The 27,955-nt window shown below is 42.2% G+C and overlaps 3 protein-coding genes across 4 annotated transcripts; all 3 read right to left on the bottom strand.

Annotated features, from left to right (window-relative positions):
* Positions 1-262: 262 nt before the first annotated feature.
* Positions 263-2,268, bottom strand: nkx3-1 (NK3 homeobox 1). The gene is made up of 2 exons (XM_053871291.1): positions 2,079-2,268; positions 263-1,989 (listed from the first exon to the last, which is right to left on the bottom strand). Exons 1-2 carry the CDS (start codon positions 2,233-2,235, stop codon positions 1,598-1,600), a joined length of 549 nt encoding a protein of 182 aa, XP_053727266.1. The 5' UTR covers positions 2,236-2,268; the 3' UTR covers positions 263-1,597.
* A 5,394-nt stretch (positions 2,269-7,662) lies between these two features.
* nkx2.7 (NK2 transcription factor related 7) lies at positions 7,663-9,050 on the bottom strand. Its single transcript, XM_053870603.1, has 2 exons — positions 8,813-9,050; positions 7,663-8,135 (listed from the first exon to the last, which is right to left on the bottom strand). Exons 1-2 carry the CDS (start codon positions 9,048-9,050, stop codon positions 7,663-7,665), a joined length of 711 nt encoding a protein of 236 aa, XP_053726578.1.
* Positions 9,051-22,143: 13,093 nt separating this feature from the next.
* On the bottom strand, positions 22,144-26,988 carry stc1 (stanniocalcin 1). 2 transcript variants are annotated; one of them, XM_053870418.1, is made up of 4 exons: positions 26,689-26,988; positions 25,100-25,242; positions 24,801-25,012; positions 22,144-23,998 (listed from the first exon to the last, which is right to left on the bottom strand). In XM_053870418.1, exons 1-4 carry the CDS (start codon positions 26,801-26,803, stop codon positions 23,698-23,700), a joined length of 771 nt encoding a protein of 256 aa, XP_053726393.1. In that variant the 5' UTR covers positions 26,804-26,988; the 3' UTR covers positions 22,144-23,697. The 2 variants fall into 2 exon arrangements, with proteins under 2 accessions (XP_053726393.1, XP_053726391.1); XM_053870416.1 differs by having other exon boundaries at positions 25,100-25,239; positions 26,689-26,948.
* Between the last annotated feature and the right edge of the window lie 967 nt (positions 26,989-27,955).

Below are 27,955 nucleotides of genomic sequence, written 5' to 3'. Positions count from 1 at the left end.
CTACTTGGCGAAACTTAGAATGCTTTATTTACTATCTATTTATAAAATAAAATAAAATAAAAATAATTCTAAACATCGGTAAAATGTTCCTCTTGTCAATGGACCGGCATCATATGAGGAAACCGGAGTGCCAGACTTGGGCGGACGTGGTTGAGCAGTAATCCAGAGGCGATGACCTGATACTGTAGATACTTGAAACCAGGTTAATAGCGCATGAGACAGGTCAGTCTATCGCCAGCATCTCTCTTCCACTAACTGTGGTTCTGCCACATTAAATCTGCTCTTTCATTTGTTCATTCTTCACAATCCTTCACTATCAAGCGTTATCATGAGGTCATCGGCATTTTTGTCATTCTGACCTAGTTCCAAACCTTTTATTCTTCCACTGCTCTCATTGTCTATCTTGGGGGAAAAACCGCATAAAACTATCAAACAAATATTTCACCTGTGAGACATTTGATTCAACCATCTGAGTCACTCAAAATAAATTAAAGCTGCAGAAAAAAAAGAAATTAAACAGATTAAACAGGCATTTTTTATTTATATAAAGAAGCTGTTGAAATTTAAAGACAAAATATACACGATAGCATCGTTGAACCGCTGTGAATGAAGCATATTGCAGACAATAATTATATATTTCATATATTTGAGTGAAGAAAAAACTTATTTTTTCCAAGTCATGTCTATTCTTTCTTTAGTCCCTATGATAGTACATGTCTCTTCAAACATCTTAGTAACTGTAATGTAAATGAATTATTCTTTAAGACAAGAATGACATTTTCCACTATGTGTGGAGTAGTTCACCCTTTGATCCAATTATAAATCCACGTTCCAGCCACTGCCTTTTCACTTAGGTTGGTCATGTACACATTGATTTTTCTCCATTCTGGTAGTGTCTTCAATCTGAGGCCTCATGAGTTTGTCCTTCCTGATCCTCATCCTGATCTTCTGTTTCTGTGTGCAATAACCATCCCTGCGGTGCAATAACCCTTTTTAATCTAGTTTAATTTTTAACCTTTTTATTTTTATATTTTTTTATTATATATATATATATATATATATTTAATCTTATTTTATTTTCAATTGTATTTTTACTTCCAGGTTATTAGTATTATTATTTTTATTTCATTTGTATTTCTTTTTTATTCTCTGTGTGATGCTCTTCCTAACTGCATGCCCTTTCTTGCCTCTATTGTTACTGGAAACGTAAATTTCCTGGAGGGAGTCATCCCAAAGGGATCAATAAAGTCAAGTCTAAGTCTCTAAGTCTAAGTCTAAAATGCATGATAGTCCAAACCGACATTGACAAATATGTCATACAGTCACAGTGTAAAAAGCTTAGTATCTCTTATCTTGTTTTAAATCAACCTTCAAGAGTCGCCGTGGAAACCTCTGTTCCCCTCTTCTTTACTTCTCTACTTTCCAAGCAATTGCAAAAATATACAACCCCTTTTGCACAAATATTTTCATATTAATTTAATAAAGAAGTATACCTTATATGGGATGAATTTTGATACAGTCACACTCATTTTGATAAAAAAAAAAGGTGAAATAAATTGTGATATTTCGCTTCAAAGTCACTAAGAAGAGATGGCAGTCACCAAAGCGTCGTTCCCCAGGGGGCGCTATAGTCCCACATGTATGGTCGGTGCTGATAGACTTTACAGAAAGAGCTGAGCAACGATGAGCGGATCAGATTGTCTCTGTGGTCCAGACTCTCTGCCTTGTACATGTCCTTGCTCAACTCCGACGCTTGCTGCCTCCTCTTGGTTTTGTACCTGCGGTTCTGGAACCAGATTTTCACCTGGGTTTCGGTCAGCCTCAGAGTTCTGGCCAGGTGAGCCCTCTCTGGGGCAGACAGGTACTTCTGGTGGTTAAATTTCTTCTCCAGTTCGAGCACTTGCAGGTGCGTGAACGCGGCTCTGGAGCGCTTCTGTTTCTCCGGTGAGGTGATAGAGTTGGACTCGGTGGTGGACGGGTGCGGGGACTCTGTCAATCAGAGGAGGTCAGTAGGTCACTGTAGCCGACTTACAAGTCAAATAGTCTAATAACAGAGTCCCTGAAAAGCACAGTCTCACCTGTTGGCTCTTCAGTGCCAGACTCGGACAGCTTCTCTGACTCCTCCTCCCATCTGTCCGTCCCAGGTGAGCAGCTGCATTTGGCTCTCCCTCCATCCTTGATGGATAGAATATCCTCAATGAAGAAAGAGGTCAGAGGTTTGACTCTGTCAGACATTTCCCATCAGTAATCCACACGCCGCAACAGTAGTGGCACCAGTCTGAACCCTCTGCTCCACACTCTCAATATATACAAGTGTGGGGGCGGAGCCTGACGGCAGCACGGCACAAGAGGAGGGACATAGCACAAGGAAGTCACCCTCACTCATGTTCATCTGCTTTAGTGAAACACTTGTTTTGATAAATGCCTCTCTTTTCAATCATTCAATAATCATTTCAATAACTGTAATCGTTCTTGTATTTTTGGCCGACAACAATGTAGTTTCATGGACTTCCACATCTCATCTGAACTAAGCTCCTGGGACGGTCGGGGGTCTCAGAGTGGGTGGTCACACCCTCTGCAGCACTAATGGCTTTGACACATTGAGCCCGGCTCCTGAGAGGACACTGTCATTGTTGGGAGGCTGTTTATTTATTTGTCGCCTTGTTTCGGGCCTGACCTTCCCGCCCCTTGACTAGCAGTGTCTCTGCTCCGCTGGGACTTTGGTGCCACATTGGTGAAGCGTGAATTTCAGGGTGATAAACATGCTCCTCTCCGTGGCCCCTGCCCTCTATTGACTCTCAAAGCGTCGCGGCAATAACAGGCAGACTCCGACTCTCATTGTTTCAGTGACCAATGTCTGCCTGGAACACAACATTTTGTTCCTTGGTTGGATTGAAACATGTAGTTAAGAGGATTTGTTTGCAGTGAACAATGATCAAGATATAGTTGTTGTTATTGTTGTGCGGGTTGTGCATGTCCAACAAAACTTTGCTTTAGGCACCATCTCCAAAGGCAGGAGTCTAGGCAGGGTGACCACAGTCCTGCTGATGGTCATCAATGAATTCTGTATGTTTGTCACCATCAAACTAGTCCAAACTAGTTTTTGCCATCAACAATTCCTACTCAACTTCAGAGGCCAGCATTGTCCTGAAGTACCGCCACTCAAAGTGACACTTGGAGTCCTTCTTAAAGGCTTGTTGACTGTTGCTGCCACAGGGACGCAGAGGTTCCAATAGTGCTCTCTTGGAGATGCATGGGCTCCTGGTCCTATCTCAAAGAATAAAGGAGCGAGCACACAGACAGGGCAGACCTCCACCCAGCTGCTCACCCATGGTTTTTGTTTCCTCTGTGTCATTTCATACCTGTCATCTCAAACATATGACCATGAATGACCATGAATTCAGTGGGTGACAGTATTGTTGAGGACACATAGGACACATAGGCGTGTCAAATCTGGCACATCATTCGATCGATTCACAGCAACAGTAGAGCACTAGATGACCCATGTGTTATGCTCCTGCGTGCTACTAGTTCACAAGTCTCACTCTGCAGTCCATGCACATGTACCTCAATGAATTCAGCAGATCCTGGTGTGGAAGGCAGAAACAGCGTTTTTTTTAAACCAAGACTTGAAAATGAAGATATAGCCTAAAGGTACTTTCACAAGTTACATGGGTCAGTCTGTGGTAGTGGGGTTTAATTCAGTCCGAGCCAGAGTTGTGGCGGGAGCAGACCCGTCCCAGGCTCCTGGGTCCATTAGATTCTTCACAAGCGCTTGGAACTTTGTTGAACCATGAATTCCATCAATTTCCCCTCTCTGCACACGTCTAAAATCATGGGTTTATGAGCCGCAAGTTGTCACCAGAGTTCAGATTTTTTGCCCCTAGGGCTAATGCCCCCTATTGCCCCCAGATGCCCCTGTGTCGCTTGAACTGCACAGTATTTATGGTGGTCACTGCTCTACTTTTAAAGTGACTTGTTCCAAGAGCTTCTCTACACTTTAAAACTATCAAGAACGTGCCACGAGCTGTGGTTGCTACAAATACGAATGTTGACACTAGCTAGCAGATGAGGATATGGGTGGTTGCTAGTGTTACCACTTTCTAAATGAAAAGCATCTATTGACCAGATTCAGCCTCACAGTCATTGCAGATGATGTGATGTGTCTTGTAAGGAAGTGACGTTGCCATCGCGGAAGTGGGCTGTTGACTGAGAAAGAATATGCTCGTGAACTTTAACACAAAGGAAAAGGCTCATCGTAAACAAGTGTTGGCTCTTCTGCGTCTCAGATGTCTGGACAACACTGTATTAAGATCATGTGATAAGTTTCGACGCAAATCTTGAAGGAATGTTGAACTTCAGTTATGCTTCCGTCTAGACTTGGCGACTTGAGTATTTTGGGTGACACAGCTCTTGTTGAGAGGGTAAACTGTGATAGATGACGGTGATTGGTGAAGTATTAGAGACGACTGCTTCAAAGTTTGTCCGACTGTGTCCTACTCTTCAGGAAACACTAGAGTGCAACAACAACAGATTGCAGTGAGAGTGGCCGTCATTCTCTTCCGTTCCACGTTGTAATCTCGATCGCTTCTTTCAGCCCTCTTGTTTATTCAAAGCAGAATTTCAGAAATGCTGAGCGGCGTGCTTGAGGTGACACAGTCGAGCCGCTGACCTTTCTCCTCTGGGGCGCTATTTGTCTTCCACAGCAGGTAAAATGTGTTGACAATGTTTTGTTTGAGTCACAGCCAGTTATTCTGCCATCAATCTTGTGCTGTTTCCCTGCTAATTCTTTGTCTGGGACGAGCCGCGAGTCTGTGTTGTTACAGTGTTTGTCTCAGACTTTTATCTGCATCTCTTTTTCAGTTACTGCACCTGGACTGTTGCACAAGGTCTCCAGTGCTGCTATTGTTTCTGTGTGTGAGGGGTTTGTCCAAGACTGAAAGTCACTTTACACCTTCGCAATTTGCTGTTTACATGAAGTTTTTTTTTTTTCAAACACTACTGGGAATAAATCTCTCCCTGAAGGAGCGAATGAGGTCTCAAGCTCTGCTGATACTAAAGTGTGTCCATGACCTTAGTTTACTACCTGATACTGAGACTTATGAGAAGAAATATGGGAAGCCATATCTATAGAGAAAAAGCACACCTGTATTAAGCTTGTCATTTTTTATTAAATTTTATTTATTTTAATGCTCTGTGGTGGATTAAATAAACTTCATCATGTGTGGGAGAAGTTCAGAACTTAGCTATTAATGACTAAATATTATTATTATTATAGTTGTTGTTGTTGTTGTCCAGTTAATGACTTTCTTATTTTCTGTTACTGCTCAGTAATTATAGTGTTGTTCAGAGTGAATTAAAGTGAGTTTTGTCCATTCCAGTGTGGAATATCATCAGCCTTAAAAAGACTGGCTAATATGATTATATATGTTATGTTGTATTCCCTAATCTAAAGTGTTACTGTAATGTTCAAACAACGTGTCTCAAATTTATGTTTGTAGCAAATTTAAAATTATGTGGGAGCCAGAAAAGACTATTGTCGAGTCACTGACGGTGAAGGAATCATAATAACAATGTTATTACGGTGATGCGAGTGTGAATGATGAACTTCCTCTGTCACAAATGGTCTCTAGTGGTGTTTCAAAGAGGAGGACATCTGAAATTAAACTTTAAAATATGGATGGGAGAGAACTGTGTGTAGAAAGGTGATGATGGATGTGTTTTCGGTGACCATCTTTCCAAACAGCTGCCAATCGAATTCAGTCAACACGAAAGGCGTCTTTGCGGTTTAAAATCATGTGATTTTCATTCAATTTCGAATGATGAAATCAGGGTTTTCAGATCATTTTTGTGATACAGGCTCTTGTTTTTAAAAATAAACACTTTGAATTTCTTAAATAGATTTTTTGTATAATTAAATGTTTTAGTGTAAGAAAGAAAAAACTAAAATTTTTCAGGAAAAATAACTATTTCGACTATATATGCTGCCATAGTATGAAATTGCAGAGGCAAAATAAATACGACAAACTAAAAAAATGCATTTCTGGATAAACAAACGTGAATTTTGCGGGGTGAAATAGATGTAATAGGATTGTTGGCCACTAGAGGGCGTGGCAGAGTTGCCAGAGTTACACTGTCTGTTTGAAGGTGGGGTGAAATCATCTCATTATTGCTCACTGCTTTTCGAGTTCAACAACCATCACATCCCCCAGATTGCATCATACATATATATATAGATGATGCCAGTGACATCATGTGGAGGTTTGATTGAAACTGACCCTCATGAAACTGCAATGACGACATGGCACCCAGGCGTCCTCACTGAGGGATTTGACACTCACACACTCACACGCACTCACTTATCTGATGTGTTAAAGTGTCCCTTGTCTCCTCTCTGTCTACATCTTCATCCTTATCTTGGAAGAGCCTCGGCTCTTTCCCCCCGAGGGTCTTCACTTCCTGGGGCCATCAACACGAGTCACTTCAGTACAACTGGCTCCCATGTGTTGTCGCATGACACCACTCACCCTGGTCATATTTAATAACCCGCCAAGCCAATGGCTCTTGATCAGTACCTGCTCCATTCAAGTTTCTCCAGTCAGTGGAAAGTTGAAGAGGTGGGAGAGTCAGGGAGTCTGCTGGCTTGTTTACTAAGCAAAGCTCGGGGACAGGACGAGCTCTCAGTCTTATCAGTGGATTTGTGAATGAGACAATGATGAGCTCAGATTGATAGGGCGCCTCCGTCAGCTCACATTTCACCTCAGACATTTGCTGAAAAACTTTAGTACGACTCCATGGCTGTGGGCACTAAACCGACTCCATACCATCATTTCATTCTTTCAACATTTCACCTTTATACGGATAGTTTTTCATGCACTAAAATACAAGGTAAATAGACAATATTTAAATGGAAATTTCAATTCTACTTTGGTTTACTAGTTCAATGTGTATGTCACATGTAAAGAACATATTTGTAAATATGGCTGGCTAGAATTGGATGTTACTCGCCTGTATAAAATCACAATTTCATTTATTTTTAAATGACCTCAATGATACTGTAATACAACTTTTCATGCTAATCTGGCGCTCAAGTTTTTATTATTAAATTCATTGTTTTCGTCTTGCCGCTGTATTTGGTGTCACGTGTTGCGTGCGTTTTAGGGATGAGCTGCACGCAAAATAGTTGCACGCTATAAACAACTTCTATATTCTTCAGATACACATGTGCATGAATAATAATAATAATAATAATAATAATAACAATACGTGTTTTCTTACGGGTTTTGTTATTTTGTTTTAGTGTCCTATATTGCGTGCTATAACCGAGTTTTGCCGGTCCACAATCCACTTCGCGGCTTTCCACTCATGACACGAGTATTTTATTAGTTCGGGTCTTTTAAGAGGGCACAAATAAAAATACCAACACAACAATAATATTAAAAAATGCGTCTACACCTTCTTCTAATGGTAATAATATTACTAATAATAACGCCAGGAATAAGAACAGCCTGAACTGTTTTGCATAAAATAATGTTTATTTGCCTGTAAATCAACCACACATCACTCCCTAAATTGTCCTTTTGGACCTCGCTTCAGAACGTAGAGGTTCCAACTCGCTAGTCCTTCAGAAAATGAGTTATTGTTTGCCGGCTCTCACGTCCATCACCATCCTCTGACCCCCTCCGAGAAGAAGTGACCGTCGCTGTCCAGGTTGTAGCCGCTGCTGTACGCGCTGGCGCCCCCGAACCCAAACCCAGGCTGGTACTGTCCCACAGTCACGTTATAGGGAGCGAGGTGGTGAGACCCGGATCCGCAAAGTCTCCCATCACGGACCAGCACCGGCACCGATACTCTCCGGGCCGCGGGTGGGAAGTAGCCCGCCTGCTCCAGACTCTTGTCCTGTCTCTGGCGCTTGCACTTGTACCTCCGGTTCTGGAACCAGATCTTCACCTGTGTGGATGTGAGCTTGATGACCAGAGCCAGGTGCTCTCTCTCCGGGCCGGACAGGTAACGCTGCTGTCGGAACCGTCGCTCCAGCTCGGACACCTGGGACTGCGAGAAGAGAACCCGGGGCTTCCTGCGCGGCCTGCGGCTGCAGTGCGGGGAGGCGCCGCTGTCGCTGGAGCTGTCCAGGTCTGCAAGAAAAGAATCAAGAAATAAATGTGGTTGCACTGACACTGAAACATAACTTATAGAGATCAAAATATTAACGGATTTAATTGAGCCTGATGGTACTTTATCATTCAAATATATCGCTCACAAATCAATATTTTATTTATTTATATCGTTGTGAGGTGAAGTGAAACTTCCGCCGGAGCCACTGGCAGGTCGTCAATTTTTGAAAATAAAACCATGATAAATTCGAATAAAAAGTCCATTTGTAAAAGATAGCAACATGGTTTTGCCAGGTCTTAACTAAATGTCACATAAAAATAAATCCGGCGCCATTAATCAATTTATTCATTTATTAAATAGAGCAAAATGTTCTTAAATAGTTTGCTGCTATTTTTAAATGATTAAATTAAATTGGATTCAACGGTAAATCATTTCTACCCAAGTCACTCTGGCGTCGTGGTTAATTCATTTATATGAATGAATAACGCGTTTCTAGGTCTATACAGGCCATAAGAGCCTTTAAATTCCCCGCTGTTTCTAACGCTTTGAGGAAGCGCACAAAAATAATGTCACTTGATATAATTCCAAGTCGTGATAGTTCTTTTCTATCGCTAATATGCAACTTTTTTTTTTGCCTAGACTCATACAGTAAATGTATTTTTCCGTTTTATTTTTGTTCTTGTTTTGCTCTCCTCACCATGTTCTCGCGTCTCCTCTCTTCTCACATGGCTTTCCATCTTCTCTCCTGCTCCGTAGACGCGCTGCTCCTCATAAAACCCGCCGGTTCCGACCTCCCCGCTGGCGCTCTGACACAGCAACGGCACCACCTGATCACTCCTGGACAAGTCCCGATCCAAGGCTCCAGGCTGATGCTCCAGATTGAGGATGTCCTTGACAGAGAAGGGCGTCGTGGCGGCGGTGGCGCTGGGATGCATCCTGGATGGCTGTGGCGCGCTGCTTCGTGATGCTGCCGGACGTTTTCACTCATCCACAGAGGAGATGCGAGTGTCCAGATAAAGAGCCGGAGTGGTAGATATCTGTCATCCTGGCCCACACCCCGATCTGCACTGCATCATCTCACCTTACAGCTCAGACCAGCCCACTTCAGAACCTCTAATGGGCCAATTAACGGATGAGGTGAGTGATGGACACTTGCGCGCTGTTTGACATGTACAAACACATGAGTTGGTGAATATTGGAATTTTAGTGCATATATTGCTAAGATACATTTATATTCTTCTTGTCTCGGATTTACACCTGTTTTATAAGGCTGAAGAAGATGGGGTGAAAATAAACAATTCAAACTGGAGGAAATAATTCTCAGGAATCAAGTGTCAAAAACAACCCAAATGTTCCGGTGTTGTTAAGATGACAGAGGGAAGTGAGGTCGCTTCTGCATTAGTGATCAGACAGCCACCGCCAGAGCTCATGACTGAAAGCTTTCTCCAACTAAAGTGGGGGTGAAGAGCTTCTCGGAGTGAGTGGCTGCAGCTCTTTTGGAGATAAAGTGAGCATTAACTTGCCAGAGACTTGATGGAGACCCAGACCAGCTCAGGAGAGATTTAATCTCTGCCATGGTTTGGGGGTGTCTCTCCACAGGAGCCTCAGTCTGAGCAGCAATGATCCGTCCAGCTGTTGTCGCAGGTGCTCACTTTCTTGACTTGTCTTTTATGATCTCGATATGTATATAACAGGTGAAATATGTAACAGCCATTATTATTATACTTTTTAAAATAATACTTTCGAGTACAATTTAAGTATTTCTACCCCATTTATTAGATCTGAATTGATATTTTAAATATATAGCCAAATTTTGTAATTGTTTTTCTTCAAATGAGTGTCAATCCCACTTCAAAATGTGTCCAGACATTTTATTCTTCAATTGTCCTCTGCATTTCTGTCAAAGTCAAATCTTTTGCAAATATTCTTTTCAGTCAAATGAATGGGCTCACTTGTGTTATTTAATTTAATTTATTTATTTTTGTATTTATTATTGACTTTAAACTTTAACTCTGTTTTCCCTTATGTCATCATTGTCAGTGATATATTATAACATTTCTATTTTATGCTTTACAATTATTTAATACTTTCAATTATGTATTAAGAGTCAAAACTAAAATAACCGGTTTGTCTTATATAATTAAATATTAAAATAAAATAATTTTAAATAAAAAAAAACAAAACATCAGTGTTGGTTTAACAGCATGTCTGTGGTCTCTTAAATAAAAAAAAATAAATAAAATAAAGTAAATGTTTGAACTTTCATTTACAAGAGCCTATTGAAGGTAAGCCTCCGAGTAGCTTCAGCTTCGTTTTAACGAGTGATGAATAAAGTTTCTTCTTCTTCGGCGCTCTTGGATCCGGAGGCTCCTCCGCGCCAGGAATCTGCTCCCCGAGGGTTGAGTGATCGCATGTGATGTTAACCACCTTCTACCAACAACATTGTTTTCCCGACACATTATTAGTGTTCCGAGGCCACAACAAACAGAAACTGGACACCTGATGTTGTGGAAGTGGAGAAGCCGCGGCGCCAGCCAGCACGCATGACCGAGGCCGAGACTCGCGCCCAGGAACAGGGACAGACAGGACGCTCCCGCCCCCCCCGCAGGACACAACACACGCAGGAGGGGGCCACTTCAGGCCTTTAAAGCCCCCGATGAGACTGTTAATCGATCCTTTGTTTGGGATTACTGCGGCGGCACAATGGCAACACCTCGAGTGAGTCAGAGTAGGCGGCTTCGTCTCATTTAGGGCACCAGTTATGAGGTTAGAGACGAAGCTCTGAAGCCAGTACTTCAAGCAGCCTCAGAGAAAAGAGGAGAAAAAGTGAAGGCGAAAGATCATACTGTGACGCGGTGCTCATGAGAGGGTGCTATACGTGTATTGGCCACTAGATGGCACTGGTTGAAAACACCAGAAACTTGCACTTTTGGATGTTGGTGTATTGCTGCTACAGGGTTGAGGGCGTTGGGGCCTCTCAGCTTGGGGCAAGAAATGAAGGACATTCTGGAGAACACTCTGAGTGACAGTGACACACAGAGTGTCATCAATTGACCTCGGTAGACTTTGGGAGGAAAGGTCCGGAACTCAAGTGGCAGGTGAGCGCCAAAAACAGACGTTAAAACAACAACAACAAAAAACTTTTTGAACCAGCATAAAGTCTTACTCAGGGAGTCTGGTTATAAAATATTCATAATTTTCACTTTTTGAATAAAGTTTATTATATGAATCATATGAAAATACAGTAATTTGAAAACTAAGAAAGAAAGAAAGGTCATGACCACAGACACCAGGACTCACCGCCTGCATGATAAGAAATAATAAATGAAACACACTTCTGACCGTTCAAGCAGTTTCAGTATTTTTGCATTACAAGATGATAACTTTCAAACAGTCCTGACAGACAACTTATCCAAAGATAATTTAACAGTCTGCCCTTTGATTTCTTTCACAGTGGAAAGACTAGTAGAATTGAGTAGGACAAAAAAACAGTTGACTAATGCTGAGCCATGTAGACAAAAACAAAATAAAAATATTGAAAACTGCGATTTTGTTGAAAGTTATTACAAGGGCAGTTACATGTTTAAAGTGATTCATTGATCTGAATGGATTAATAATATGTGAAATATAAAAATATAATCAATACTTATTATTATTATTTTAGCCTGCATTTTGGACCAGAATGTAGACAATAATTTTGAATAATGCGCTAAGTCAGACATTAACATTGTCATTTCTTTGAATCACTTCCATATTTAAGCAAAACTAGTATGAATTGACTATAATATATGTTAGCCAAATCATAAACGTATTGAATCCCCAACTGAATCAGTCCACTGTGAATCCAATCGCATCGATGTGGGAAAATCTGAATCAATACCCAGCTCTAGTTCCTACCATCCAGTGGCTGACAAAGAAACATGAACCTGAAAATGAACATCAAAACTAGACACAGAAGAGCAGAAGTGTCGTGAATAGTCTGCCAGCCTGGGGATATTTGGGTGTCCAGTTTGATGAGCTGATGACACAGTCATCTGTGAGAGAGCTCACAGCAATCGCCCCCTTCTGTTGCTGTAACAGAAGAAGGAGCCTGAGAAGACTTCACCACAAAATACCCCTAATTCATCATACAGCTAAATGGAGGGCTGATCGCGGCTGAAAGAGGAGAAGGACCGGTCCCGCTGCGTGTGAAACTGAAGCTGTGTTTCCTGTAGCCACAGGGCCAGTGAAGACACTTGTCAGGGTGACGTGTGACATTGACAGGTCCATTACAGAGGGAGGAAGACTTCAGTTACAGTGTCATCACAGTTTGTCAGTGGACATCAGAGAACTTCCTCCCATCCTGGATCATTGTGCTGGAGAGACCTGTGGCACATGCTGTCCACAAGGTGGTGGTACTATCCTTCACAGATTTTCTCCAGACTGGAACCTTATTTTCCACCTGTTACTCCCACTTTTACCACCACAGATTTACAGTGATGCGTCATTAAAACGACCTCTTTATAACATGCTTGCGTATTGTGGAATTTTCCAGTCAGGACGCAAGAACAAGAAGAGAGACAAAAAGAACCTGAAAACAGCGATGATAGTCGCTTGACGTCGTACAAAGCCATTGAATGGGTCCTGACGATGCAGCGTGTGCTGTGAGCTGACGGCTTCTCACCACTAGATGTCCGTATAACACCGTTCTCATTTAGTGATGCGTTCATCTACCACGAGTGGAGCGATCCGCAACAGCGAGACAAGGAGAGAAAAATATTAATGATCAATAAGCTAATATATTTTAGCAGTACTAACAATAAAACTTTCAGGGTTCGCTGGAACATTGGGCGAGTTGACGTTTGTTGTGCTGCAACATAATGGGACGGTGTTGTTGTGGTGGTGATGTTGTGCGCAATAGTTATTTTCTTTTGTCAGAAAAAGAAAAGCTGCTGCCCCATTCTTCCAGAACATTCTCCAGCATGATCATATCCTGGAATAAGGTCAGTGTTAGGACCTGCTGTCCATAACGTCTTGAAATATCTCACACATTATATGCACAACGTGGAACTTAGTCACAACAAAAATGACCTCAATTTCTTTGCATTTCTGTTCAGTAACATTCTTGTTATTTAAGGTAAAATACAGTTGACATTGATGACCCAGAGCCGTGACAAAGCCGAATTGAAACACTTAAAATGCATCTCAGGCTGTAAACCTGGATATTTCTGAGTCATCGCACATGCTTGAGAAAACTTGGTATCGTAAAAGATTCATATCATTTCCTTCCTAACACACTCAGAAATACTAAACCGACTTTGAAAATTTCAACGGAATACAAATGTTCTCTCCACTTAAATGACCTAGCATAAACCGAACCGTTTACTACGTCCTGAATGCTGTTTTGCTAGTGCTTGCATGGGTTCCCCGGGAGAATCTGTGTCCCAGCATGGTTAACTGGTGACTCTAAATTCTTGCACGTGTGAGCTTGTATGTTTGTATGTATCCACGCGTTTCAAAGCATGACAAAGGGAGTAAACAGAGTACATAAATAATATCATAACTCGGCATGTTAAAAAATAATCAGGTGACCATCAAATCCCAATGTTATGGGTTATATAAAGATTTGAATCCATCCTCAAGTTGTCATCGAAAACATAACCTAATTTAAATTGTCAGCTCTTAATGTTAAAATATGACCTATAAATATACCTGCTTTGCGAAGCCAAGAATCATGAAATACTTGTATTTATCCGTCGACTCCAATGCCTCCTCCACAAAAATGTGATCTCATTTCCTTCAGCGGGTATTTCCCTACAGAACTGAAGCGAGCGATGGCAAAAATGAGGGGATCTAATCGTTCACAGTTCCCCGTCAATTGGTCACACTGCTGATGAAAACGACGCCGTGTTCCACAGGAAAGGAAGGAAGGAATGATGAATAGGAAACACAGTGGGAGCTGGTGTCGGCTGTTGACCACCGAGTCCGGCATGATGACCACATTGTTAGTCTGGCCCGACACGGTCTTTACGCTGACAGTTCGCGGCAAGTTTATGACTTTTTAAATTCAAATACTGACCTAATTCAATTTAAGGCTCCAATTAGTGGCACAGTTTATATGCTATACGAGTAGTTTTCTCTGAAAATATGTAGCGGAATTCCTCCTATGCCAACAGCAGAGGACAAACGCTTAAGCACGAGCGCGCCGGCTTTCCCTTCTTTATTTTGGACACACGGTTTTGTCTTAGCCCAACGTCAAAATGGCTGGCATATTAAGCGGAGAAATAGAATGTATGTTTCTCACACATGCTAGCTGGGTCAACTTGTCCCTTACTCTGACCTTCTGAAGAACAGCGGTAATTGGACGCATGTTATGAAATAAATACTTGTCCATGGTGTAAATAAATGACAACATGATCAGTTTATACAGCCCATAAGAGTTGCCGAGGTCTGTCCCAGCTACAAACGGTGACCTGGCAATGGACACCCTCAAGAGAAGCAAAGATAAAGATCTAGTTTCACTCGTAGTTTCAGCTCATTGAGCTGCTGAGGAAACTACATTTTAAGATGCTGTTAGTCAGGCACGTCCACAGGAATGCTACCACTGTTTCTTATCGCGGGGAATATCTACCATTCTTCTCTGGGAAGAACAAACAAAAACACGCCGCAGCATTATATCAAGGATAATCTGTGTTAAGTGAAGCAATGCCAGCAAACAACCACCAAAGCTTTTGCCACCATTTGACTTCATCATCCGGGAATGCTATGGGCCACAAGAATCATGGTCTCTGGAACGGCAAAATATGGGCTAAACTTTATTTAACTTTAAGTTATTTTATTTCATCAGCACAGCATTTATAAATAACCATGACATGCAAAACTAGGCTTTTTTCCTTGTCATTGTTGTGTTCCTCTTGACATGATTCTGACCTCTTGCGAACTGCTTCAATGCAATTGAAGTAGTACAATACAATATGAAAGATGTCGAATGAGTCATGTGGTTGCTGGAGAAGGTACTGCCACAGTCATACTTGAGTAATTGTATATTAAACCCCACTGCTACTGAGGATCTAATTTGTTGCATGTACAAATTCCAACAGCTTGTTTTGGACACACATGCTTGAGTTGGAATTTAGGCGATTATTAGTTTTCATTTGGAGCAGGGATCAGGTTAGATACTGTGACTGTGGAGAGGTGCTGTGAGACCCAAAGAGAGGAGGGTAAGTGAAAAATGAAAATGAAAATCAAGTGATTAGGCTTTTAAAAATACACAGAAAAAGGTTTGATGTGTTTTATTTAATCAATTTAAATATTCTCAATGTGTCTCATATATTTCAAAATCTACTTTCAATTCAGATGTATTTTAAGGGACAAGAAATACTCCTAAAATAGTCAACTAAGTCAAGACAAATAAAAATAAATAAATAAATAAAGCAAAGCAAGGAAGTTATGTTTCAGTTGCAATGCACAAGACAAAAATGTCAGAAACATTCCAGCATGAACAGTTTTATAGTTTTACTCTGACTCCAGGAGGGCCATATAAATACAGTGAAAGGCCCACATTTGGCCCCTGGGCTGCACTTTGTCCAGGTCTGATTTGGTGCGACATAAGGGCAGAGTGAAGTTGAGCTAGTAGTAGTAGAGTTTTGGTAAGTGAAGTTATCTTAAAGACATTATGACGGACGTCAGACAGCACCCCTGAAAAAAGAAATTAAGAATTCCAGCCATTGTAGCTGCTAGTGCAGGTACAAACTGTGTTCAATGAGCAAATGAAACTTGAAAGACTGCCACATGTAAAACATTCATTTTGCTATATAGTCAGATACCATATTTGTCAAGCAGGTTGTTTGACATGCATATGTCAGTTCTACTTCCTGGTCTGGCGATGAATGCATCGTGACTCGCTGCCATGTACAGCGTTGTCATGACTAGCACTGCTGCAGGTGGCCATTACTTCAGTTGATCGGTCGATATGAAAGTGGTGAGGGTAGCTGGGATTGTATAAAAGACGAATACTCCTTATGTGCATAGTCACCTGAGACCCAGTGCTTTGCCTATTAAAGCCAACGTGAGAATATAAAAAGGCATTTCATCGATCATAAGTTTTGCAGTCGCTTGATGGTGGATCATTAAATAAGTCAATGTCAGCGTAAGAATTCTGCAATATTCTCATTCCGTTGATGCAATGTTTCCCTTCCACTATGCCACTTCCACTAGTGACATTGTTTGTTTTGCAGTTTAATTTATAAAAGCAGACTCACATGGTGCATGCTAAATAAATGGATTTGCATCCTTTCCCACCGGAACAAACAAACTGCTTGGTCACTGCTGCAAAACCACTGAATAGAACTTCAAGCTATTTTGCACCTTCAAAAGAGAAAGTATTTTTGCTCTTGATATATTGTTTTGTACTTGAGGATTAGATATTTCTGTCAACATGCAGTAAAGGGTACATGATGCATCATCAAAGTACCATTTACAAAACTGCCTCCTACTTGTTGTTGTTAAAATGTCACGTCAGATAACAGTATTGCTGTACAGTATTTGAGTGGCATCAAGGTTGGTGCAGTTTAGACGTGTTTGAGCTAAAGCTATCTGAAGATATCAGATGGCTGTTATATTCGAGAGAAGCCAAATCATCTTTATAAAAAGCACAAGCAGATGGTGAGAACGGCATCTGCACAATTCTATTAGAATTTCCTCATCAGCGAATTATTACTCTCGGGGTGGCGATGGAGCAGCTCCTGCAACAGGCAATAAAGTGAGGCGTCAGGGTCAGAGAGCTGCTCAAATGTTTCCTGGCAACAAGGCACCTCACCGTGTCAGAAACAGCGGTCTCAGCCGGCTGGAAGACAAAAGTCGAGATGGATTGTGGAACGCGAGAGGAAAGTCAGCATCCACAGATGAGTGAGTGTCTCTTTAAAGATGGAAGAATCTGTGTGCAGAGCTGCTGCATCACCTATCCATGAGGCTGGAGAGAGGCTGATGAGAAAGCCCTTCAGGACTCTTCTCTAAATAGGCATGAAATTATATCTGCCTCTGACTGAGATTAGCGTCCACGGAGCCTCTTCTGCGCTCCTGCCCCCTCTTTTCCTCAGGCTCTCCAACCAAACAGGCACTTTGCAATTTCAGCTGGTTTTGTGCTCAAGTTTAAGAAAGTTCATTTTCATCAAGAGGTGCTTTCTCCGTGTCCTTGATCTTCCTCCGTGGTTCCCACTGGATTTGTCACACACGCAGTGCCCAGAGGATGTTCTCCACCATGACAGTGGCATGTGCTAATATGATCCTGCTCTTTTATTGTGATGCCTTTGAAAGACGTGTCTGTGCTTTCAACATACTACTGCATCGCTAGTACTCGAGTCATTAATGTATACATTGGATCATGATAAGGTGATCTTGAAAATAACCTTTTAAAAAGAGAGCAGCGCCATTATCTAAAGGTCTTTGAAGAACATGTTTAACTTCCAAGTAGCATTTAAAATTCATCAACAAATACAGGTCAGAACAGAACTTCTGCTCAAGTGTTGCTCCCTAACAGTGATGCAATACAGTTTGGTAAAATCAGATTCCTCCCCAAATACAATAGTCTCATGACATCCATGCTAAATAACTCTGGCTGCTTTCATGCAACCATTTTCTTTAGCTCATACCAACTATTACATGGAAGCAGGAGCTGGTGAGAATCTCAGCTGGAGTGGTGAGGGACAGACCTTTCTGACACACACATGCACACGTTTGTATCTCTATCCTTGTGGGGACCTCTTAGTGTCCTCTCCTCCTAAACCTAACTATCCAAAACACATGGCCAACATTAGCCATGACTGAAACCATATTATAATGACCCAGTTATTTTGAGGTTTTCATCCTCCAATTGAGACCTGGAAAAATGTCCCCAGGAAAGCGTAAGGTACACCCAAGGAGGTGTTCTGTCAAGAATTAAGATTAAGAATAAACAAGAACATAAAGACAGGTTTGTATTTATACCCCTGGTCGGACTACTTCTCGAAGACATCAGACACCAGCCTCTCACCCTAAACCTTACCATCCAAAACAAATAGCTCAGCTTAACCAGGACTCGGAACCAAACTGAAACCCAATCACAATGACAGTTATCTTGAGGTTTTTACCCTCAAGTTTAGGCTTAACCTTGTAAGGGTCAGCAAAACGGCCCTTACTAAGCCAAATGTCTTCACAAGGTGTTTTTCTGGAATTGTCCTCACAAGAATGGATTACGCCTTCTTTTTCACATGCAAACACACTCATACCGCCATATTTGTGGGGACCTCTCATTGCCATAACCCTTTCCCCAGCCTCTCACCTTGCACCTTACTATCCAAAACAAATAGCACACACACACACACACACAGGTCAAATGTGCAGTTTAATGTCTGTTACGGTGTGTACTTGTGCGAAGTTGGGGAACCTGAGATCAAGTGGGAGCCTTGCATTCACAGTGAAATGTGTTTGACCACACATATCACAAAGTGACCGTTTCTCAGTTGAAGTCACACTGAATTGAAACTCAGACAGAGGAGACTAAAAACAAAACTCTGTATGTATAAATTGTCTGTTTGCTTCGTTGGCAGCAAAAGCAGAATCTATTCATAAAAGACAACTTTAGGGCAGCATCCACTCTGGTTGGTTTACACCAAGTCAAAAGAGATTTTGAGATTTTGTCTTTGTGACACAAATGAAAGTGGATAACCCGGGTCAAATGTTGGTAATCAGCGCTCCTGGCACCATACAGTGACGCACTTCGTAGATCCATGACTCCAGGTGGAGAAGGCAGTGGTGACCTGCTACGTGACATTGTCTAGAGTGATTTACTGCCCACAAATCAAAGCTTTGAAGCATGGTCTTGAGTTTCTGCGACTGAAAAGCTTGTGCCCGAGAAAAGTGGGGTGAAGACAACCACAAGTGCTTTGAATAAAAGGAGCAGTTCTACATTAAATTGAAGTTTAGCTTTGAACTTTGACTAAAATGTTGACGCCTGCAAGCCTGCTTTTTTTCCCCGGAGAGTGACTGTAAGCATGCAAATATGATAGATAGATAGATAGATAGATAGATAGATGATAGATAGATGGATGGATGGATAAATCGATAGATAGATAGATAGATAGATAGATAGATAGATAGATAGATGATAGATAGATGGATGGATGGATAAATCGATAGATAGATAGATAGATAGATAGATAGATAGATAGATAGATAAACAAAAATATTGCTACTTAGAAGAGTAAAATAAGAATGAGTCAAAAGATCCCAGGTATGATAAATATTTTATTTCCGATCAGCAAAAGACACACAATTGATGCATTTGTATCTTTCATGACGTTTCAGTACAGAGGAGAAAACCCAAACATATACACAGTTATGGGTATATATGGGTGTATTTTAAAGTGCAAGTCATTTACAAGGGTCAATCATGCGGAACATAGCATCTGTATCAGTAAATTCACCATCATTCTTAATCTGATAGTAAAATAACTGTCACTTATATATGAATACAAAATAAACTTTACTAGTCACCGAAGCTTTTGATTCTGTTTGAGCACAACAACATACATCAAGTTCAAGTCTTGAGAGGAAAGAGTACCATGAAGTGCCAGAAGTGTGGGAGCCGCTTCGACCCGAATATTAACAAGGAGAGGTTCAACTAACCATGGGTCAATTTAAGTATACTTCAGCAACAACCTTTGTGATTTCAAATGAATTCCGTAACTGAGAGTAACGTCCAAATCAGCATTCATGGATCACATGACGTGGGTTTGTCGAAACAGACATTCAGTATACAGGTACATTCTCTGAAATTACCAATACATTTGATGTGGTGAGGAAACAGTCAGTTTGTCCTTGCCGTTAAATTGAAATCAAATGAAGAGACATGGATACAACATTGAAAATGTCAGTGTGGACCGAGCTCACGGCGCGTGGGCAAAACAACCAGGGAGGCCACAGTGGAGGGGCATGGGGGGGCTTGCATCGTAAGGGACGGTATAGCAGCTTGGTTATGGACCTATTCTTGAACAACAGATATAAAGACTTATAGTAATGGAACATGGAATAAAAAGCCCCCAACTTCCAAGACGCAAAGATTCAATGTGATTTCCAATCATTGAACAAAATAAACAGGTCTCAATTGCACATGTGTTGAATGTTTGAATGCCCTTTATAGTGGTTAAGACAGAAAAAAAGTGCATAAAGTAGGATGAACTACAGTGTGAGTATAGGTCTACGCTTCCGGAGAGATACCTTTAAGAAATGGCTGTCAAATGAAAAATGACCATTGTCACAGAGCAAGACAATCGCCAGCTCACAACCCTTGACGGAGGAGAAGAGGAATGAACAGCAGCGTTGCATCCCCACTGTGAGTGTCGTGTGACAACAGAAAGATGCTACTGTTTCAGTCACACAGCCGGCACGCGGCCAAACAAGCTTCCGTTTATGTGTTGCTTTGAATCCTTTGTGAGAGATTATTGCATAGTTTTGAATTCTTAACAGAGCTTTTGATTTGACACTGAAAAATAAAACATCTGGTTTGTGCTTCTTTCAACCCAGAACAAAACTTAAATTCAGTTTGTTTCCAAACAGGACGGGTTCAATTAAACTCAAACAAAACATACCAACGTATAAGAAACATATTGGCAAGGTGCATTAACGTAGTGTGAACTGAACCCAGTCCTGCATAAAAGTTAATCTCTATATTGCATTTTTGTGTGTGCAAACATTTGCGAGATGACCTGGACCATAAAGCAAATACCAGCATTAGGACCCCACATGACGATTACTGTCCCTGTACAAATGATCTCTGTGCAAAAGCCATGAAATATTGTTGAAGACAATGAATACCCTCTCTGATTCAATATCTTACCAGGTGCTCGGACACAGGACTTCTTTGCTTTGACTTTAACCAGCTGGACAAGGCCATGACTCTGGAGACATTACTAGTTTTGACAGTACTCTACATTCCCTTTACACAGTAGCACAGGATATTGGAGACAGCCCTGGCACAATGGGAGGGTCTAGCTAAAAGCAAAAGTAGGAATTGACAAGCTGCATTCTCTCTGGCCTGTCAGCAAAAAATACCAATGATTGATTCCTTTTCTCGCATATTTTTATTGTTTTCAGGAGCAAACTCATATTCACTCTTGTCTGACTTTTCAAAGGTGTCAGAACCACTGCAAACCAATTGGATCGTCAGTTATTTTAAAGAGCTCTAAAAGTGCGTCTTCTAGTCCTGAGTTCAGTTGAAATAGGTATATATATATACACCTATATATACAGTGGTACCTCGGTTCTCGACCACAATCCAGTTCCAGACGGCTGTTCGAGAAGTGATTTGTTCGAAATCTGAATTGATTTTTCCCATTACAATGAATGGAAAAAGAAATAATGCGTTCCAAGCCTTAAAATAGGCTTTTGTAGGAGTGAATGTAGAGTGTCTGCTGCAGGTGCGCTGTTCCTCTATGTGTGTGGCCACTGCATGTGGGAGGGGTTGCAGAGTGAGTGACGTCTCTCCAGAAGTGAAGAGGTGCCCGGTGCGTGTCCAGCTCTGAATGTGCGCTTCTGTGCAGTTTGGCTGTGACAAAGTCATAAAGCAAGTCACGCTCTGTCCCAGACTCGCCTCATCCCTGTCCCAGCTCCAGCCCACAACAGGACATCAAACCCTGGAGCTCCAGCCTCGGAGGTGTGGAGAGCGAGCACCTCCCCTGTGACACTCTACCACGGTCCAGTGCAGAGACAGGAAAGGTTTTACACCTCAATATGAAGAAAAAACAGTCAGTAAATGTAGTTAACGGGACACGTCTGCATACAGAGGCTGCGTTATACACAATAACAAAGCGTGTCGTGGGTCAGCTGATTGGTCCGCGCACGTTATGTTTTTTCCGGCTTTTAGCGGGGCGTTCGAGTTCTGGATTTTTGTTCGAACTCCGATTTGTTTGAAGTCCGGGACGTTCGAAAACCGAGGCACCACTGTATATATATGTGTGTATATATATATATATATATATATATATATATATATATATATATATATAGATATATATATAGATATATATATATATATAAAGAGAGAGAGAGAGAGAGAGAGCATTTAAATACTGTCAGGATTTGACATGCTGCAAAGAAACAAAGATCCACTATAATGACAATCACGTATCTGACTCTCGCTCTGGAAAAATGACTCACAAACACGCTAGCTAGCTTGCGACTGAGACTTCCCTATGATAGAACCCAATGCTGGTGTTTGCTGTACAGTGCTAATTCCTTAGGAATTTATTCCAAATGTGCACATACTCACAGCACAGAACAGTGCATGTAGCAGCTGCAATTTCTTTTTAACCAAGTGATAAAACGAAACTATCCTGTCGTAGTTATGGTCCCGTAAAGCAGATCACCTGACTCGAATGACCAACTTTGTTCCCCTATGACCAGCACAGAGTCATGACACGAGTCCGAGTCCGTCAACAGAGTGGTCGAGTTGTGTTTTTTTTTTTTTGTTTTTTTTTGGCATAGAGCTCATGTTTACTTCAGAGCCATGACTGAACTGCTGTTTAGATCTATAATTAAAACTACAATAATGCATTAAAATAAACATTTAAATAATATAGTAGGAAAATAAATATCATTCCAACAAGGCTGTTTTTTTTTTAAATAGTCATTCTTATTCCCTAAGCTGGAAGCAAATGTGTATGTGGTGTGATCCACCTCAGAGATAAACGTGCTAATCAGCTACCACACATACATGACTGCTTCACACTCAACATGGACACAGATTCCACTACGTGCGCTCCCACATACTGCAGAGCTCAACAGTCTTATGCGTTACAAGTATACAAGGAAAGCAAAAAATGATTTTTTTTTCCTGATAGACAGATTTGGCCATGTGCAAAGATGATTTAAAAACACATTGTAGCCAACGCCACATCACTGCTGTACCTGCCATCACCAGAGAAAAGACTAGTCTAAGTGCTGTAGCATTACACTATTTTGGTTTTTCTTTCATAGCATTCAGGGCAGCTTGAAGGTTTTTTGGTCAGTTTAAGGAAACCTCTCAAAGGCTACCATGAAACCCCTACAGACCTCACACCTCCAGATAGAGGGCTCACTATTATGGCTGTCTCAGATAAATAGCTTACAGTACATTTAGGTGTTATGTTAGTATTGAAAAATAAACATGGAACTCATGGCCACAGCTCATGCTCACAATTCGACTAGTTTCATCACTTAGTTATGGACCAAATATTGTTAGAATTATGAGATTGTCTTTTCAAATATAGACTTGTGCTCTGAAGATGTGAACCACAATGGTTGACTTTTTTTTTTTTCTTCTTCTTCTTCTAGTGAAGGATTTAGGCGAGGAAGAATGGAAAGGAAGTTGCCACTGTAGGTGTTTGAAACAGTCGCTGGATGGCAGGGTCGGGGTCTCTTAAGCCTGAAGTGTGGGATTTACAATATAGCAACAATCTGATATCAACTCTACGGGCGGGTTTTCCCCAGAGGCGCGCTTTTCTGTAGCTTCCAGTTGAGCGGAGGGATGGATGGTTGCACCCAGAGGGAATGGTGGAGTTTTCTGAGGACTGTTTTCTGCAATTCGAGTTAAGAGCTGTCACTTGCGGAACGTTTTTTTCCAAAATGACTGGCCGAGTCTCTGTTTCGTAGATTAGGCTGGATTTTGTACATATGGGGACCCATGGACCAGCGCCAACTCCCACGGTCCTCAACTCTGGTCGGAATGGCAGCAGCTGCAGCCACAGCAGTAGATGGGCAGGGCTTGTTCTGCAGCAGCTGAATAAGCATGGTCATCTCAGGGCCAAGTTGCGACACCATGCTGGCCCTGACGCGGTCTACCGTGTCCTCGTCGCAGTCCATCAGGCTCTGCAGCAGCCTCCCATAGAACCTTCAAGAACACAAAGGGTCATTCACCTTTAAGTAGCCTTTCAGCCAAAAGAGACACCCAAGTGTGACATGGCACCGATAGATCTTGTTGTTCTCTCAGACGCGAGTATGGAATTTCCCTAAACACTGCTTAGTGTAGTCACGCTTTCGGGAGTTACTATTGTCACGCCCGCGCTCCACCCTTCAACCTCTTTGTACTTGCACTGTATTACAGAAACAAAACATTGACATTCCAATCTGACATAGCGACAAGAACATAGAAGATTGCTCTTGACAAAGCAGATTTGAACCCGACAACAGCCAGACTTTAGACTTATTTAGATTTATTATCTTAAATCGGGGTCACCAACAGGTACCCCGGAGTGCCCAAAGGAGTCGCTCACAGGCTGTGAGAAAAAAAAAATTTCAATTTTCATGTAATAACCATCTTATTATGTTTGATTTTTGTTGATAAAACTGTGACAAGCATTTGACAGGAATATCATTTATCATCCATTGTTTGGAGTAGCTCGCGGTTGCTAAAAGGTTGGTGACCCCTGCCTTAAATAAAGTGCTGATACATATGTGTATTTGCAGCATATTCGCTAGTAATTAATAATTGAATCATGTTTTGTTAATACTAGATTTTTACAGTGGAATAGTCAATGAAAGTTCACTCCAAACAACACCGTAGTTACCGAGTATTAACCGTAAATAAGCAAGTCATTCGTAATATGTGTTCCCCAATCCCCAAGTGTCTAACAATATTTCATCATTTGGCATCTATACTGCATAGTTTAATGCAGTATTTAAGGGAGACTTACCTGTTGGGGAAATGACTGGGCAGCTGTGCCACCTCACCGATGGCGTCAGGATTGGAGCGGGCGACCGTGCAGATATCCAGCTTGCTGTAGCACTCCTCCTGAACCTCCGATATCATTCTTTGGAAGGTGGAGCAGCGGCGGATGGTAGGGAATACTTTTGAGGTGATTCCATTGGCAATGCACTTAAGGCTTTCTTTGACAAACGCCTTACCCTGGTCACACAAAACAGAGAGCTGCTCACAGATTCTCTTCACAGAGGCACATGACCGAAGGCTTGCGGGATGACGGCGCGTATGTACCTGAGTGTCAAATTTAGCAGCACTGTATAGGAAGGACTTGCAGATGTCATGCATGCCGTCGGTGTCACATGTGGAGTTTTCAAGGCAGGCGAACGCTCCACATCCCACTTGGAGGGCACTGTTGAGACAGCGTGCCACATCTGCTGTGGGCACAGAAAACGGTCCATCAGTAGGGCAGCCAGCAGCAGCTTCCCTGGACATATTGCACAAGGGTTGCCAGGGTTTCCGCGCACAAAAATGCACTTCAGAGGGAAGAATTTTCATACTATGAAGATACACAAAAGACAAACTCGGGGGTGGGGTGGGGTTGGGGGGCTTGGGGGGACAGTGACTCGACTGCAGATTATAGACCTTACAAGTCTGAGAGCTACTCAGACAACTTGGCATTGTTCTGATTTTCTCTTGGCAGGGACCTTAAGTCCACTGTTTGGTTCCTTTCAGCTGGGCTTGGATGAACAGACCCAGAAATACCAAAGAGTTTCCTGAAAATTGTTGGCATGCCTGCAGACACACATAAACATACTGGAGTACACTCTCGCAGACACACACATGGCACCAGACTCTGTCTTCCATTATTTGACACTAAACCTATTCTGAGGACTTTGCCTCCAAACCGTTCTCACATTAACTGTTAACAGCACCAGCGACACGTCCAGAACAGATCATTCCGGAATGCACATTCGACACGGGTTCCATCACTTCCTGCCGGGCCCTTCACATTATACATACGTAGCAGAAGCTTATGGAAATGTGACATGCCACGGATGGTGGGAAAATGAAGCACAAGCTTGAATCCCCCTGTTTCAGATACAGGATGTCACCTATACACGATCGGCACCATCGAAGGCCACTCAGCTGTCAGCTTCGCATGACTATTTAACCTGAAACGTCTCAATAACGTCTAAAAAAGACCTGCCATTTATCGGCTGTCAGTGCCACTCACAGACCAGCGGGAGACAGTGGGATCGTTTTATTTCACCTAAGTAGGCTCGCACAATAAACCAGCATATCTGATCCACATCCTGTTACCTAGCAAAGTCATTCAAACCCTTCACTGCCTCCTTGTCCGGGAGATCATTCCCACGGAGGAAACGGCCACCTTCTCCTCTATTTCAGGAGTCAACATTAGAAACAGTGCAGGCCAACTACTGCATGGAATACATCCAGGCCAACATTTACTGAATTGTTGCAACTATTATTGTGTAATGGACTTGTCAGTGCATTTTGAAAGGGAGGTGTGTGTGTGTGGGGGGGGGCACTACTTGTCTTGCTGACTTGCTGCCTACTACACAAGGAATAAATCGGATCAAATGCAGAGACTGCCAACATTAATAGTGGCAGCTCTGCAGCATCCAGACCTGAGAACCAGCAGGACTGACACCCTCAGGTGTCAGCGCCGCTCCATGCTCATCTGTTGCCGGCAGGACACCGGCGTTAATCCCGCAGCCTCCTCCGCCAACCACAAGGCTTTATAGGCCAAATGACAGGATGATCAACTACACGTAGTAATGGAGCGGGACGCGGTCGTGCGTGGTGGAAATGGAGTGTAGAAACAGCTTTAACACAGATGGAAGCAGCGTGTTACTTACAAGGGCTGTTGGCAGTGAAGCGGGCTCTCCGGGGCGAATAGGACTCGTTCTGATCCAGTTCGTATGCAGATGCGTTCAGCACCATCAGGAGAAAAAGTCCGGTCCTCAAAGGCATCGTCCTCTTCACACAGACGAGACAACTAAATGTAAAGGATCGGCTCCTGGATCGCGTGTACTTCACGAGAACAGCGCTCCAGATTAAAAAGAGCCTCCGCAGCGCCGAAACCGGGTGAACGGGAGAATTCAGGCTGCCAGCAGTGTCTCTCTGGACTCTGTGTCTCTGCTCTCTGTCCCCTTGACTTGCATGACAGACAGCGGCGATGTCAAGACTGCACTGGTTTATATAGGAGCGCTGAACATAGCGAGCTGCGGCTCTGGACCAATGGGAGGGCAGGATTCCAGCCCTGGTCCTGCTCTCCTCCAGCTAATTGATAAAGAATTTTAAACCGCTATTAAACACTCAGTGGTGCGTTTTCACTTTGGTGGGGCGGGGTTGATGTGCACCATTATTAATTATAATGCGCCACCCAAACAATAACTATTCACTCTCACTGGAACGTTGGGAATTGAAGATTTATTATTATTATTATTATTATAGTTTCCAGTTTTTAGTGATACTGATACTGTTTACAGTTCAGCGGTCGTAGCGCCACGTACCTGGAATCCCATGAAGCAGAGGTTCCCACTGGGGTTGATCTCAACCAAACAGTAGCTCAGATCATTGGTGACACATTATAACCCTTCGTAACATGGGGGTTCGCTACTTGGCATTTTTTATGACCAGTTCATTACCACTTGGTTGGTAATAATTGTATTGACCATGCATGTATGTTTGTGTCAGTGAAAAAAAAGGCAGTTGATTTAAAACAACACTTTTTTTAAATTTATTTCACTGCATGTCTTTGAGCTGACCCATGTCCCTCAGTTGACTTACAAAAAACACATCGGACGATCATGAAAATCAAACTCAAGAATACTCCAAACAGGATTTATACTTTAAAGTTTGACAAGAACTGTGACGCTTAACAATGAAACACTCTTGACGGCTCCTTTTATTTAACACCAGAGACTCAACCATCGTTCATCTGATATTTTATGTCAGGGGTGTCCAAAGTGTTCCACACAGCAGTGTAATCATATATTGTCTGCCTGGTGTTGCTTGTTTCAACTGACACCTGATTGGTTAAACTGTGTGTGCGCTTGATCGGGTGGAACACAAACCTGCACCGCCCCGGGTCTCTGAGGACCCTGCTGCGTCTGAATTTGG

This window comes from Synchiropus splendidus, chromosome 7, assembly GCF_027744825.2.
Source record: "Synchiropus splendidus isolate RoL2022-P1 chromosome 7, RoL_Sspl_1.0, whole genome shotgun sequence".
NCBI classification, from domain to species: Eukaryota; Metazoa; Chordata; class Actinopteri; order Syngnathiformes; family Callionymidae; genus Synchiropus; species Synchiropus splendidus.
Note: the sequence above shows the minus strand (reverse complement) of the source record. Positions and strands in the feature narration are given on the sequence as shown.